Source organism: Calypte anna, chromosome Z (assembly GCF_003957555.1).
Source record: "Calypte anna isolate BGI_N300 chromosome Z, bCalAnn1_v1.p, whole genome shotgun sequence".
NCBI classification, from domain to species: Eukaryota; Metazoa; Chordata; class Aves; order Apodiformes; family Trochilidae; genus Calypte; species Calypte anna.
Genome location: NC_044274.1, coordinates 36,307,429 through 36,321,554, shown reverse-complemented (window position 1 = coordinate 36,321,554; position 14,126 = coordinate 36,307,429). Strand labels below are relative to the sequence as shown.

Sequence of the window (14,126 nt, the reverse complement as noted above, 5' to 3'; positions counted from 1 at the left end):
TCAAAATGTGGGGCATGGTACCTTATTGGCAGAAGCTAAATGGAGTGTCATGTGGGAATATCTTCAGACGTGAACTCTGTTGTTTGAAAGCAACAAAAAAAAATGGCTAATTAGTGCTCGGTTTTATCTTTCTGGTCAAAATGAAGAATTAGATAGGGAATGTAAGTCCCCAAGAGAAAGATGTTAGGACCTGTCATATGAAAACTGAATCCACTTAGCTGTCCCTGGAGAAGGCAATGCTTAAAGCCTTTATCATTATTACTTTAACCTGGAAAATCTGAGGGGTGTAGGTGTGTGTATTTTTTACCTCCTAACCTCTGTTGCTGGTACTGATGAGATTTTCATAACCCCTGTGGCTTGAGCCACTGTAGGAAAGTGTTTGCGTTCAGCTTGGCTCAGTGCCGTACAGTCCATTTTAATCACTGTGCAAAGTGAAAGGATAACAGTTTTACTGTGGTGCTTGGTCTGAAAAGAGGGCTCTAAGCAAAAGCCATTTATTCTTCAGAGGGATTTTGTGATTCGTGCAGGTATTTTTTAACAAAGTGTAGAGCATGCTGAAAAAAAAAAGCCTTTAATGGCTCTAACAAAACATTCTCTCTTTAGTGTTTTCTTACTGTTCTAAAAACTAACTCAGTTACCTTGTGGTTTCTGCTATGAAAATGTAATTAGCTTTAATATGCTGGAGAGATGTTGAATGTTGGCAATTCTCTGTATGCATCCATCATCAGCTTTTGAAGAACACTCTCAGTGTTGCTTCTTTTCCTTGTGCCATGGTATGCTGCTGAATCAAAGCCCATAATGCAGGCTGGTGGCTGTCCTGCTCTCTCCCTTTCATGGCGGTGAGCCCACAATTAAATTGCAGCATTGGATACTACAGCTGGTTGAGCTTTTTTTCTTATCCTGCGATTACATGCTCTCTCTCACTCCTTCTCCCTAGTTAACTCCCAGTACTCTCTGTTTCTATTTTCTGAGAGCTGTTCGAACTGTTTCAGGTTCTGCTGAAGGAAATAGTATGAAAGATCAATAATTGGAACCCCAAATAAATATTTGAGGAGAGAAGAGCTGTAGTTCTGTGTTTCTTTGGCACTGCCCTATTCCTCAGATTTCCAAACATGATTATATTTACCCTCAGTTCTGAATCTCTGTAATCCAGTCGCCTTTGATCCCTCAGTGTTTCAGTGTGTCTGACTTCGGTTAAAATAACATTTAAGGGTTTGTACACTGTGATGACCAACATGCAGGTTTGTCCTAGATTTTGGCATTTATTTTGTAAAATGCCAGCAGCACAGTTTTCTCTGGTAATGTTTCCAGGCTTTTGCTCTTGCTATCTGGGAGCACTAATCTGTTCTGGAATCATTAGGGACAGAATTCCTTTGCAGCCTTCATATTCCTTAGGGCTCACCGGCTGCATTGCTTGTACCAGTTGCAAATTGTGCCTTAACACCTTCTTGCAAAGCTTTTCAATCTGTCCAAATTACATGCTCTGCTGTGTGCTGAAGCATGTGGTTTTAGCTTGGGGTCTCTTCAAAGGGGAGGAGATTGAAGTGCAGGGTAGTGAATGGAGAATGAATCAGGTGAATTGCTCTGTGGATTAAAGGGGAGGATGCTTGACAGTACAGGGTTGTGTTACCATCAGTTAAATTCCATATTTATGAGAGCAGACTTGATGGTAAATGTAATCTGTGAACTTTGAAGCTTCTGTAAACCTATCAGAAGTGTTTAACTCCTTTTGCTGACCATCTGTTTCTTTTTCTTTTGTTCCCTGCTGAAACCACATCCTTTGTTCAAACTGCCTTGGTTACCAAAGGGTGCTTGTTATTCTTGCCACACTTCTTGATTTCACTACCTTCATTCATCTGTGCTAAGATATACTTTAACCTAAACCTGTCTTTCCTTTTTGCCTCACAGCTGTGTTCCTCTGCTGCTTCACTGCTTGTGCTTAAACTGCATCAGTTCTCTCCATCCTTTGACCCTCTCAGTGTCAGTAGTGATTAGGCCTTCTGTGTGTTATGTCCCTCAGCCAGTTATTACTGGAGAAGCTATATTTTAAAGGATTTATTGCAAAAACTCATCTGTGAAAGGATAGCTGTCAGCCCTCACCATTGCTTTAAACACCTACTTTTCTTGACATCACAATGCATCTGTACACCAGGAGGGGCTGGAGAAACAACAGCACATGCTGATAGGATTATATGTCAAAATTGCTGTCTCCAGCTTCTACTTTGTGGCCTGCTTAGCTTTTCTAGTAAACTGATAAGTGTATGTTGAAAGACATGACTGGAATTAACATGTCCAACTGCAGTGGCTTATTGGTTTACCACCCATTTCATAATATCTAGACTTTGATGCCTTTAATTAGCTCAGATTAAATCTCACACTGATACCACCACAGCAGGCAGGGCACTAGTGTAAAATGTTGCATGGAGGTTTTTAAAGAAATTACACATACATATCCATAACATATATACATATCTACATTTAAAATGTAAAACGTTTGAGAACACTTATGTTTCCAACACTAGCTGCCTAGCCTACAAATTCTCTTTATTCTGAACTTCTTTATGGCCATCTTGTTGCTCTTGCAGCAGCAGTGCAGATGTAGACTTTGATGGTTTTTATGACACTCTTATCCACTAATTAACTTCATTAATTTTGCAATTAGCAAAGTTAATTAGTGGGTAAAAATGGTATATAAAGCATCAAAGTTTGCATTCTAATCATAGTTTGTATTAAAAATAATTATCACATGCTTGATTACTTAATTCAATCCATTTAGCTCAGGCTCATGTGATAATAAAACCAGCTTTGCTCTGTATCTTTCCTAGCTAGTTAGTAGCATTTTTCACTGGCAGTTACTGAGACTTTCCTGGTATCTGAAAAAGCAGCTGCAGGGAGAAGGCAGCAAATTAATGGGGGGAAAAAAAAAATTGATTGTGTTAGGGCTGAGTGGAAGCTGAGTTTCAGTTTGGACAAGCAGAGTAACAAGCTGGAAGAAGGGGAATTGAAAACGTTGAAGAAGTTCGCTGTGACCAGTGATATATGTGGGAACAATATTTGGCTCCTTTGGTGAGCCATTTCAAAAGAGATGCTCTGTGGGTTATACTTACTGACTGTGTCAGCCTGATCATAATACAGCACATATAGCTAAAGGGAAAGCAGGCTAAGAAAAACCCATTTGCCTATGTATGAACAAGGAGTCAAGGAGAGGTGTTGGAAAACTAAAGCAAAATACACAAAATCAGTGAGCCTAGACTAGATACTGCGATGTAGCAATAGTAAAGCAGTAATAGTAACAATAACGAAAAAAAAGCTTAGTAGCAGTGATCTCAGGACCACCACCACTATGCAGACACTCCATATGGCTCACACCATCTCTGAGCTTATTAAAAATAATGCAGTAGTGTCTATGTTTGTATGTATGTAAATAAATGAAAATTTTTAGACAGATGTGTGTTGTGTTATAATTAGAGACATGCAGCAGGTTTACTGTGTGGGAACTCCTGATTGTGGTTGTCCTCTGCTGGGTGGACGGCCTTGATGGGCTACACAGGACTGCCCCTTCCTCCTCTCTCCCACATGTTTCTTATGCCCTGTCCTGTCACCTCTCTGGTGGGACTTCTCCCACCTCATACCACTCATTACTCACCAGAGTGGTCTCCATGCTCAGTCTCATCCCTGTCATGTCAGAACTCACAGCACATTAAAAAAAAAAAATTAGTTGGTTTTTGGTTTTTTTTTTTTTTTTTTTTTCCCCTCAGTGTGTTTCTAATTTAAGCATACAGCGTTATCTTAGCACAGTGCTCCAAACACAAGTCCAGTGCAGTGCCCGAGTCCAGCCTTCAGCACTGGTACTTTCATCTATAATGTTGGCATCAGCCAACCAAGCAGCATTAATGCCTGATTGCTTCCCTGTGATGCATATTGTATCCATTTTTATAGTTTCTTTTATACTTTCAACAGACTTTATAACAGCAATAATGTCATTCAGATAATTATACTGTAATTGACCTTAGCATTGAGCATCCTTGGCTTTTACTGCAGTTTGCTTAATACTTCAGGCTGGTCAATTATCTCATAATTCCCACTTTGTTGGGAGTTATTGTTTTAATTATTGCACTCCAAATACATCATTTTGTCATAGTAGTAAGGGTACGCTGGGGAATGGTCACATTCCTGAATGCTTTAAAGAGTTACCATCTTTATCATGGGGGAGTGCTTTTCATCCTGTCATCTCTAGTCATTACTTTTAACACTGCTTTCATTTAATTATCACTTAGTCTGCTCAGGCCAGGTCTTTGTCTGCAGGAGCTGGCATGGGGGGAGTTGGGGCTTGTAGCAATTGAGAGCAGTTGGTTGCCTGTGCAATTTGACCATATTGATTTCTCTTCTGCCATGTTAACAGGGTGATCATTTACATTAATGCAAGCAACTTCCACCAGAAGTTGGTGGTAAACCGGTGATTTCTTTTATTTTTTTCCTTCCTAACAATTTGAAGTATTAATTATCCCAGATACACAGTGAGCACACATATTTGCCCTGTTACTTGTGAGAATTTTATGACTGCATAAGAGGCTTGTATGTCCCTTTTTATGTTCATTTAATTTGCTCCTGTGTGGCACTGCTGCTCCATGTGAAGCAGCACCCTGCCAGCATTGGAGAGGAAACAAGAGTCGTCCTTGTGGCAGATCTTTTCAGTCAGCACTGAGCTTAGCACTGCCCAAAACAGAGACTGAAGCGTAAGAGATACTATGCTTTACAGCTTAGTGCACTAGAAACACACTGTTCCACTTCAACAAATTATGTGAACAGGCACTGTGCTCAGCCTTTCTATAAATGTGTATGTTCAGTTGTTTTCTTGTCAGCATTTTGTGGTGTATTTAACATGAATAAAAATATTCTACCTAAGCAGAATGTGAAAAATTGGTACATTTTGCTAAAATGGAAACTAAATATAACCTACTTTCACCAAGGAGTATTTTTTCCTATGTCTGATCTAATTATTATATGTGCGAAAACTCAGCATTGGTTAGTAGAAAAATGCTACCCTCTGTCTAGCAGCTTAACACATTTTATTGAAGAAAACAGCAGTGTGAAAAGACTTTATTTCTCTATAAATTTTAATAGTTACTAAAATGAAAACTCCAGCCCATTAAGTTACAGCCTGCCAAGTCATAATGCTGAATCACTTAATTTCTCTAAGTAGCAATCCCATTCCAGCTTCTTAAAGGCAGCTGTTTAGGAGAGCAGTGATGTTTTAATCAAGGAATAGGGCAGAGTCTGACTGCTAAACAGTGTGCTTCAGTGGAGGTTTTCTTGCACAGTCTGCAGATATAAGGACATCTCTTGGACTTGCACACACAGGAACCGAGGTGTGGGTGGGTACAGGATTATATGTAAGAATCTAGTGTCAGTGGAGACTGTAAGGACAGTGTTAACATCCCAGTATTTTTCACTGTGTTCATAGGCTGAAAAGCTATTGCAAATGCAAGTGAAAGCTCAAGTATGGTTAATGGTGTTGTCCTTTACACAATGAAAGTGGTATGTATTAAGTCCATGGAAAGATTTAGGCAATAGCTCATTGGCTGTGTACATGACAGATATTTATTACTTATCGTAGGAGATAAATTTGGATCTGTCAGTACCAGTATCAGATACCCCATGAAGACCTTGATGTGTCAGGTGCATTACATGTTGAAGGGAAAAGAAGTTAGTATTGCAGGGATGCTGATTAATGGGCTCCATGCAAGGAAAAGGGTAGGAAAGTTGACAGAATATTTAGATTTGTTCTGTAGTAATTGACTCTTAAGGCATGATAATGTTAGTCCTAGTACACTGGCCAAATTTCAATTTGGGAAATGAGATTCTGCCTGCTGTCAGTGGGTGAGTTGTCTTTCTTTTTCTGCTAATGTCAGGTGAGCTGCTGCAGCAAGAACTTTTCATATTGGTACCAGGTCTGATCCATCTTTGGAGCAGTAAAACCATTAAACAGTGTTCATTGCTTCAATGCCCAATGCGGTGCTCATCCTTTATATGCTAGTGATAATTAGCTACTTTATCATTCTAGTAGGGAGCTTTAATTTATTACTTTATTAAACAGTGAAATCAAAGATTAAAATGGTATCTATAGCACATAACTAACTAGATTGTGAAAAATATAGCTATATGTTTTCGAATTTATGAAAATAAATATTTCTGTTTAAATATGTGCAGTAGTTTACTTTAATTCTTTAGACACCACTCTAATTTGTAATTTACTGGTGATTATTTTTCTTCGTTTTAAAGCAAATTGCTTTCTGTAGGATGAAGTCGAGATATAATGAATTGAATGCACATTACAAGCTACTGCCTCCAAAATTGTAAATGAATATAAATGTAATAGGAGCCTACTATTAAAATCTTTCACAAAAGACTATGCTGTATCATTGCTGTAAACACATTTTTCAAGTCATCAGTTCATTTAATGTTGCATTTCTACTTGGCCTTTATTTCAAGGGCTTCTGTGCCTCCTTCCACTGCTGTCTCCAAATGTTGTCTCTTTGGAGAAAAAGATAACATTGTTAGTTTTTGTCATTTTCTGTAACAGTTGACTAATGATCTGCTCTAAAGGTAAATCAGTGAACCCATTTTAAGATGTATTTGCTCAGGGTAGGGAATCTGTGCCTACCTATTTTAATCTGTCAGGGCGAGAGAGTGCAAGTGGGAAAATCGGAAAGGTGCAGGCTGTGTTCAGCACTGGCTTTTTTCTAAATAATTTTTTTTCTATTCAGTGTACTTAGAGGGTAATTAACAATTTACTAGTCAAAAAGATAGAAGATTTTTGCAGATTTCACCACTGATTAAACTGAGCTGCGTATTGACAAGAATTGAAATTTTAGAGAAGTGTTCTCTGTTAAAAAAATTTTAGACAAGTGGAGAGGAGTGGAGGACCTGAGTGTCCCAGCAGGGAGAAATATTCTTTCATCTAACTTGGGCAACAACCACAGCTTAACATCTCTGATTAAGAGTTCTTAATCCTTACCAGAATTTTCTGGTATAATAAGTTAAGGAAAAAAAGAAATTGCAATAGCAGCGGAACAGAAGGTGCACAATGTAAATTTTAACTTGTTGGTTTCCAGTTCTGGTAGCAGCTATAAAACAAACCTAGGGAGCTGTGCACTGAAAATGCCACAAGCAGGATGCTGCATTGTACAGTGGGGAACAACAAATGTCTACAGTGCCTATAGGAAGAACCCCAAACATATTTTCTGAATGAATGAAAGGATCCAAAATCCAGCATTAAGGACTTTTTTGATTGTTGGTCCTCCCACCCCTATATAAGGAGGACAGAGAGATGGCAATAGTAGTGTTTCAGCTGAGAATAGCTTTCATCTTCATTCCTGTCAGTTCCAATTCTGCAAAGTGCCTAAACACATCCATGCTTCTGTACATCTAACCATTGACTTCAGTGTGAAATAAAGTTTAGCACATGCTTAAATGCTTTCTTGATCTAGGGCCAAAAGCTGCTGTGGCTGATGCTAAAATCAATCCCAGAGGAAACATTACATTTCATTGCTTACTTTTTCGTATACCAATATGCAGGCTCCACCACCTTTGGAAATATGTTAGGAGAGAAGAGCAGAAATGTTGGATGACTTCATAAAGTACATCTCCCTTTTATCTCCCTTTTATTCCTGCCCCATATGTGCGCTGTTTTAATCATCATTACTAAGCTAGGGCTGCAGAATGGCAAGAGACTCGTTGAGCTATTATGTTGTGTTTCTGTCTGTTGCAGGCACAGCCTATAATGCCGAAAGGTGCCAAAATAAAATTACTTTAGGTGTTTTGCTTTGTTCTTTCCTGCTTTGAGACCATTTGGAAGCATCTTTCTTTGCTAAAAATCTTCATTCAGATGTTTGCTGAAGTGTGATTTACCTTGAGCCACTGTGTTCTTGATTTACACTGGCAAATACACACATGCACACCCTTCTTCTGGGAGTATTAATTTAACCCTACAAATTTGTAGAGGAAACAATCTAACACCTAGCCAATCCACAATATTCATAAGATGATCCAAAGTAGCTCTGCATTTATCCCATTGACACTGCAGGTAGCGACTACAATCAGTCAGCTGATTGCCTTTTTCTGGCTCTTGCAATGTATTGTGCACTTTTAATACAAGATGCTTGCTGGGCAGCTGTCACTGATTCAAACCTGAAGTGGTATTTGTGAGAACAACTCCAGGTCATTACCGGGTTAAGTTGTATTGAGAGATACTGGCAAATGAACCATTGTTTTGAATGAGCACCTGATGATGTTTTCTTCATCTCTTTTCTGACTGCAGAGCTCTTCTGTATCTCCCTCAGCCAGTTTCAGAACAACAGAAAAGCACAGAAATTCAACAGACTATTCTTCAGAGAGTAAAAAACAGAAAACAGAAGAGAAGGAAATAGCAGCTCGTTATGTGAGTAATGAACTTAAGTCTTCCTCTCTAATTCACTTGACTTCTGGTACGTAACTAATTTTAAAACTGAGAGTCAAAATTTTTAACCAGTTCTTATTGTCTGCTTCTAATATAGGCTGGGTGGAAAGTTTTGATGTGTAGAGCTGATAGTGTTATTAATACAAATTCAGAGAACCTAGAAGGTATGTGACAAGAAGACTGAGTGTTAATTAGGCTGGAACTTGGTAGATCTGCACTTGAGCTTGGCTCCACTTCTCAATGCACCTTAACTTTGGATGAGGATTTTCATTCTGTGTCCTTGTTCATCAGCTGTGGCAACCTGTTAAGCAGAGACCCAACAGGTGTCCTAAATATTGTAATTGTATTGCCACATGAAGCTTGGTAAAACTATATGCTGTGTTATGCTCCATAGCTGTGGGCAGCCTTTCACTGGCTTATTTTTCCTTATTAACTAGGAAGTATTGGGTTATTAAATAAATTTTTTTAACACGTGCTGATTTGTCATTGCAGGACAGCGATGGTGAAAAGAGTGATGACAACTTGGTAGTTGATGTTTCCAATGAGGTACACAAAGTAGTGGTTTTTCAACTTTAAAGTGGTGGTAAGGGGATGTCTGGTGGTTTGTGTGCGTATTGAAGCCTTTGCCTCCATAAAGGAGATTGAAATGCCTGAGGGAATCCAGTCAGGTCATCTCTCTCTCTCAAATTCAAATCAGATCTGTAAGACTTTTTTCTACAAAGGGCATTTTTTTTTCTTGTATGAACCAAAAATCTGCTTGAGATATTTGAAGCAAGCCCTGCACAGCAGTTAGGATGCAGCTTGTAACAGTATCTGTGCTTTGTTTCACTTTGGCCTTGTCTTCATTTGTGAACCTTAGGAGATCTGCCAAGTGTCTCAAACCTTTTCAACCTGAAAAATAAGTTTTACTTCCCTGTTTTGATATCCATGGGTAACTTTAATATTTTTCATTTTTAATAGCATGATATTTTAAGACTTTAAATAAAATTAAAAGTTGCCTGTCATGATCTGTATGAATTTCACAATTTTATCAGCTAAATCAATACAGAACCAAAGGCATACATCATTTTTTATGGCAGATCTTCCTTGCGAAGTGAGAACTGCTTGAAACAAGCACTAGTGGCTAGGATGAAGTCTTTATATTAATCCACATTGCTGATGTTTAGGATCCTTCCTCTCCCCGGGGGAGCCCAGCACACTCTCCACGGGAGAATGGCTTGGACAAGAATCGACTGCTGAAGAAAGATGCACCAATTAGCCCGGCGTCTATTGCATCATCCAGCAGTACTCCTTCCTCCAAATCCAAAGAACTTAGCCTTGTAAGTTCCTCAGAATGCTCCTGATCCATGGTTATATGCTGAAACACACACTTACTGGATTTCTGTCTATATACAAGTTGGACTTCCACAGCTACCAGGAAAGCACTATAAAGCACCAATTAAAACTTGTTTAATTTATCTCTTCAAAGAAATTTAATAAAATAGTACAGAGAAAGTTCACATCCTCTTTTGGGGACGGAAAGAGGTTATTTTCATAGGTGCTATAGGTAGATGATGGATGTGCTGTGCTGAGAGGTGTTTTTCTCCTCCCTTGTATAAAAAACTGTCATCCTGAGAATAAATAAAAGTACACAGGGGTTCCTTGAGCTGCTTTACTGTGCTGTGGTTTATAGCAAATTCACTTCCTTCCTTGGATTTGGTTTGGTTGTTAGCATTGTTTGAGTTATCAGGCCATATACAACAACAATAATTTTTATTTTCTATCTAAAAAGTAATCTGTAATTTACAAGAGCCTTCCTTGACTTGCATTGCAAATCACAATTCAAGAAAAAGAGCTGCCTGCAAGTCAGGGATATTCGTTCCTTTCATTTCTGACCACAGTCAGTCACCTTCCTGAGCTGCACAGTAACTCCATTCACAGTTCTTCACAGGTCAGGGTACAAGATTATTTAAAGACATGAAATGAAATGAAATGAAATGAAATGAAATAAAAAGAAAGCTTAAAGTGGATGTAGTGCTCAGGAAAGGTGATGGAATGACAGTTTCAGGCATGGGAGTCAGTGTTTTGTCTGATGAACAAGCTTGCCACAGGAGCAGCATTGCACAGTTCCTGACTTTATACCCATCGTTGTCTCCATCCTTTGTTTCCTGCATTACATTTGGGCATGAATTGTTGGTCACTTGTGGGCTTTGTTTTTCCTGCTACTGTCCACTTGACAGTGGCCTCTGACAGAAACTCATAATTGTAATGGGAGCAGGCCTACCATGAGTAGAGTGAGACCAACAGATTTCACATTTCTGCCAATGTAATTGTCAGACAGGAATGATTTTCAGTCACTGATCTCATTCCGAATCATACATATGACCCTGATGAAGAAAGCTGATAAGACCTCTGTTAATTCCCAAAGCCATTCTGTCTTCTTCAGTTTCTCTGCAGCTTCTCTTGATTGCCAGGGACTGTTGAAACCAAAACCCAAAAGCTAAATATTGTTGATTGTGCATGCTCTGGTTGTTTTCTGCTCTTTGATTCAACCACCAGCTAAAGAAGTAAAATAACTAACAAACTGTCTCCATTTTTCCTTTTTGGTGATTAGAATGAGAAATCTACCACTCCAGTGTCTAAATCAAATACCCCAACCCCACGAACTGATGCCCCAACTCCAGGCAGCAACTCCACTCCCGGACTGAGGCCAGTGCCTGGCAAACCCCCAGGTGTGGACCCACTAGGTCAGTGTCTGTATGTTTCAAAGGTCTGAAATGGTGGCCATGTGTCCCTAACCAGGCTCTGTTGAGGGACAAGGCAGTATACTACAGCTATTTAAGTTAGATGCTGAGGTGGTTCTTCAGCAGTTTAATATAGTGTGTATTTATATATATATATAGTATGTATATATATATATATGTATATATATATATATATACATATATATATATATTGTTTCCAAACTCATGTTTCATCTGATGGTTCTGGGCTAGCTGCATGACTTCTCTCTTTTTTTGCCTTGATAGCTTCAAGCTTAAGAACACCTATGGCAGTGCCATGTCCTTACCCTACTCCATTTGGGATTGTGCCACATGCTGGTATGAATGGGGAGTTAACCAGCCCTGGAGCTGCCTATGCTGGTCTACACAATATTTCTCCACAAATGAGTGCAGCAGCCGCAGCAGCAGCAGCAGCGGCAGCTTATGGGAGATCTCCGGTGGTAAGTGGTTGCTGCTGGTACACTTGGAGTCTAGAGCAGTTTCCATTAAATATAAGACCTGCAGGGTTAAATCAAGTTCAGTCTCTCTGCAATTTGGCGAGTATGCTAAGGAGGACATTAATTAAACAGTCTTCCTGTACCTAACTCCATCTTTAATACCATTTTTTCTTGTGCTTGGGGAAAACTATAGGTTGGGTTTGATCCACATCACCACATGCGAGTCCCAGGCATCCCTCCCAATCTCACAGGCATCCCAGGGGGAAAACCGTAAGTATCAAACATTCAACTTTAAAAGTCAGTCATCTGTTGAAGTTGTGTTCGTTTGCCAGCTGGAATACCCCTTAGCTACTGGAAACTATTGTGTGAACAGAAATAAATATAGCTGTTTGGCAAGGACCGGAGAAACACTGTTTAATCTTAAAGTTCCATTTGTGAATTTGTTTTGAAGACTTATGGCAGCCAACAAGGACTGAGTGATATACAATAAAGGAGACAGAAATAAATGGAAAAAGGAGCTGAGCTTCAAGATGTTATATACTGAATCTGACTGGTTGGTCTTGCATGGAAATGCAAACTGAAATGGGATCTTGGCTTCCCATCTCTCCCACACTCTGCTTCTCTGTTTAAAAAAAATTACTCTTTTGTTCACAGAAGCCTAGCAATTATTTGCAAGCAATTATTTGCACTGCTATAAACAGCAGTGTACAGAGAAAGGAATGCCAAAATACTTTGTTTGATTGAAAATACCATAAAGAATTATTGTATTGTATCATAATGTTCATTCTCATCCTTGATGGAATTGACCTTAAAAGATGACCTGCTCTATCATGCTTTGCTTGTTCTAAGCCTTGGAAAAAGAATTACACAGATACGAAGAACTCTTTGCCCACATCCCTCTTGAGTTAGAGAGGGGAAAAAAAATAAAACAGCTATGTAGACCCCACTGCTCCAGATTTTATGGAAGGGTCCTCCAGTTCCACTTCTTGTGTGGCACCTGTGAGAAACTGTGACCAGCTAGTACTGGAGAGTTGGAAGGGCAGGGAATGTTTGTGCCATTCCTTCTCTTACTCCTCTGTGGAGTGGAGGAGTGGCTGGAGGGTAGTCACACAGTTGTGTGCATGTGAGTAAATGTGTACCCTTACCTGCCAGTGAGCTGGTGAACATGCAGGGTTAATAACATATAATGGTGGCAAGCAATCAGTCCTTGTATCTGACACTCCTCTTGTACGTAGGTGCCACACAAATCATAAGCCACATCTAGCCCTCTGAGTGTCACACAGTAGTTGCCATCTCTCGTCTGTTGATTTCTCTGCTTGTTGCCCTGCCTGTTGGGTGGCTGCATAGATAGGTATGGAAATCAGTGTGTGCAACAGCTTCTGGACCAGCTTCTTGTGTTACAAACTGTGGGTCACAGATCTTCATCTTACACATGCAACAGGCCCTTAGAAATGTCTTGACATAGTGTTGAAATGTTTGCTGGCTTCAAGTTCATCCTTGGTGGAGTCAGTTACCTGGGAGGAGGGGTGGACCATCTTGACCAGGCTGTGCTGAGTGGGGTCTGAGAAATGGCAATACCAGGAATGCGGAGTCCTTCCTGTAAAATGTATCCATCATTTGTCTGCCATTGAGCCTGAAACCTTTGAAATGTGTTGTTGTTTTAGCATGATTTCATTGGTTTTTCTTCATCTTAAGTGCAGTACTTTTCGCAGCTATTATTCAGTATTGTTCTTTTTTATTCACTCCTTCTTTTCCCTTGGAGCGAAAGTTGAATAAATTCTCCACACTGTTCAGTGTCTGCTGGAGTGGGCAGCATGTGGGCATCTGGCCTAATAACTCTCTTTTCACTTTGGATATGTATGAAAATACTGTATAATACATAATCAGAAAAGGTAGCTAAAAGAAGAAAGAAGTCCTCACCAGGTGTTTATAGTGTTTGATATTTGTAAGATATTTAGAATACTTCGAATAAGCAGCATGCAGTGTTAGTTCTCAGGGTGAAAAAGAAAAACAAGCCACTCAGCCACCACAAAACCAAACCACGCAACAAAACAATAGTTTAATTACATCTGCTAGTATGGAGTAATGAATAGAGTGAGAATAATGTACTCTCAGATCACTCCAGATCTAAGCTTTATTTTTGTAATTGTTAAATATGCTCCCTGTGTACTTTATAAACATGCTAAAAATCACTTTGGCTGATAACAGTATCATACACTCAGTGCTCAACATGCCTCTGCAGAGAGTGACTCCATACAGAAATCAGAAAATTAAATTCTCTTTGTTTTGTTAGAGATTTCAGGTGACCATCAGCTGCTTTTTGCAGTACTTTACTTCAGCAAACAGGAATTAGGTAGATAACAAGGAAGTTATTGCAGATTTCTGCAGTGATAATTGAACCCTAATTCTACTCATACAGGCAGTTTGCTGCTTCCAACAACCACAGAAATCTATTCTACCCTTTCCTGA

At 39.4% G+C, this 14,126-nt stretch overlaps 1 protein-coding gene across 5 annotated transcripts in view; it reads left to right on the top strand.

Moving 5' to 3' along the window:
• LOC103539396 (TLE family member 4, transcriptional corepressor) overlaps positions 1-14,126 on the top strand; it is a 101,645-nt gene that overhangs the window by 79,017 nt on the left and 8,502 nt on the right. For 4 of the 5 annotated variants that reach the window (XM_030467494.1, XM_030467496.1, XM_030467493.1 and 1 more), the window contains 6 exons: positions 8,321-8,440; positions 8,951-9,004; positions 9,625-9,777; positions 11,052-11,184; positions 11,467-11,660; positions 11,851-11,927. In XM_030467494.1, coding sequence (XP_030323354.1) covers positions 8,321-8,440; positions 8,951-9,004; positions 9,625-9,777; positions 11,052-11,184; positions 11,467-11,660; positions 11,851-11,927 — 731 coding nt within the window. The remainder of the gene's footprint in view (positions 1-8,320; positions 8,441-8,950; positions 9,005-9,624; positions 9,778-11,051; positions 11,185-11,466; positions 11,661-11,850; positions 11,928-14,126) is intronic. The other variant, XM_030467495.1, reaches the window with a different exon arrangement.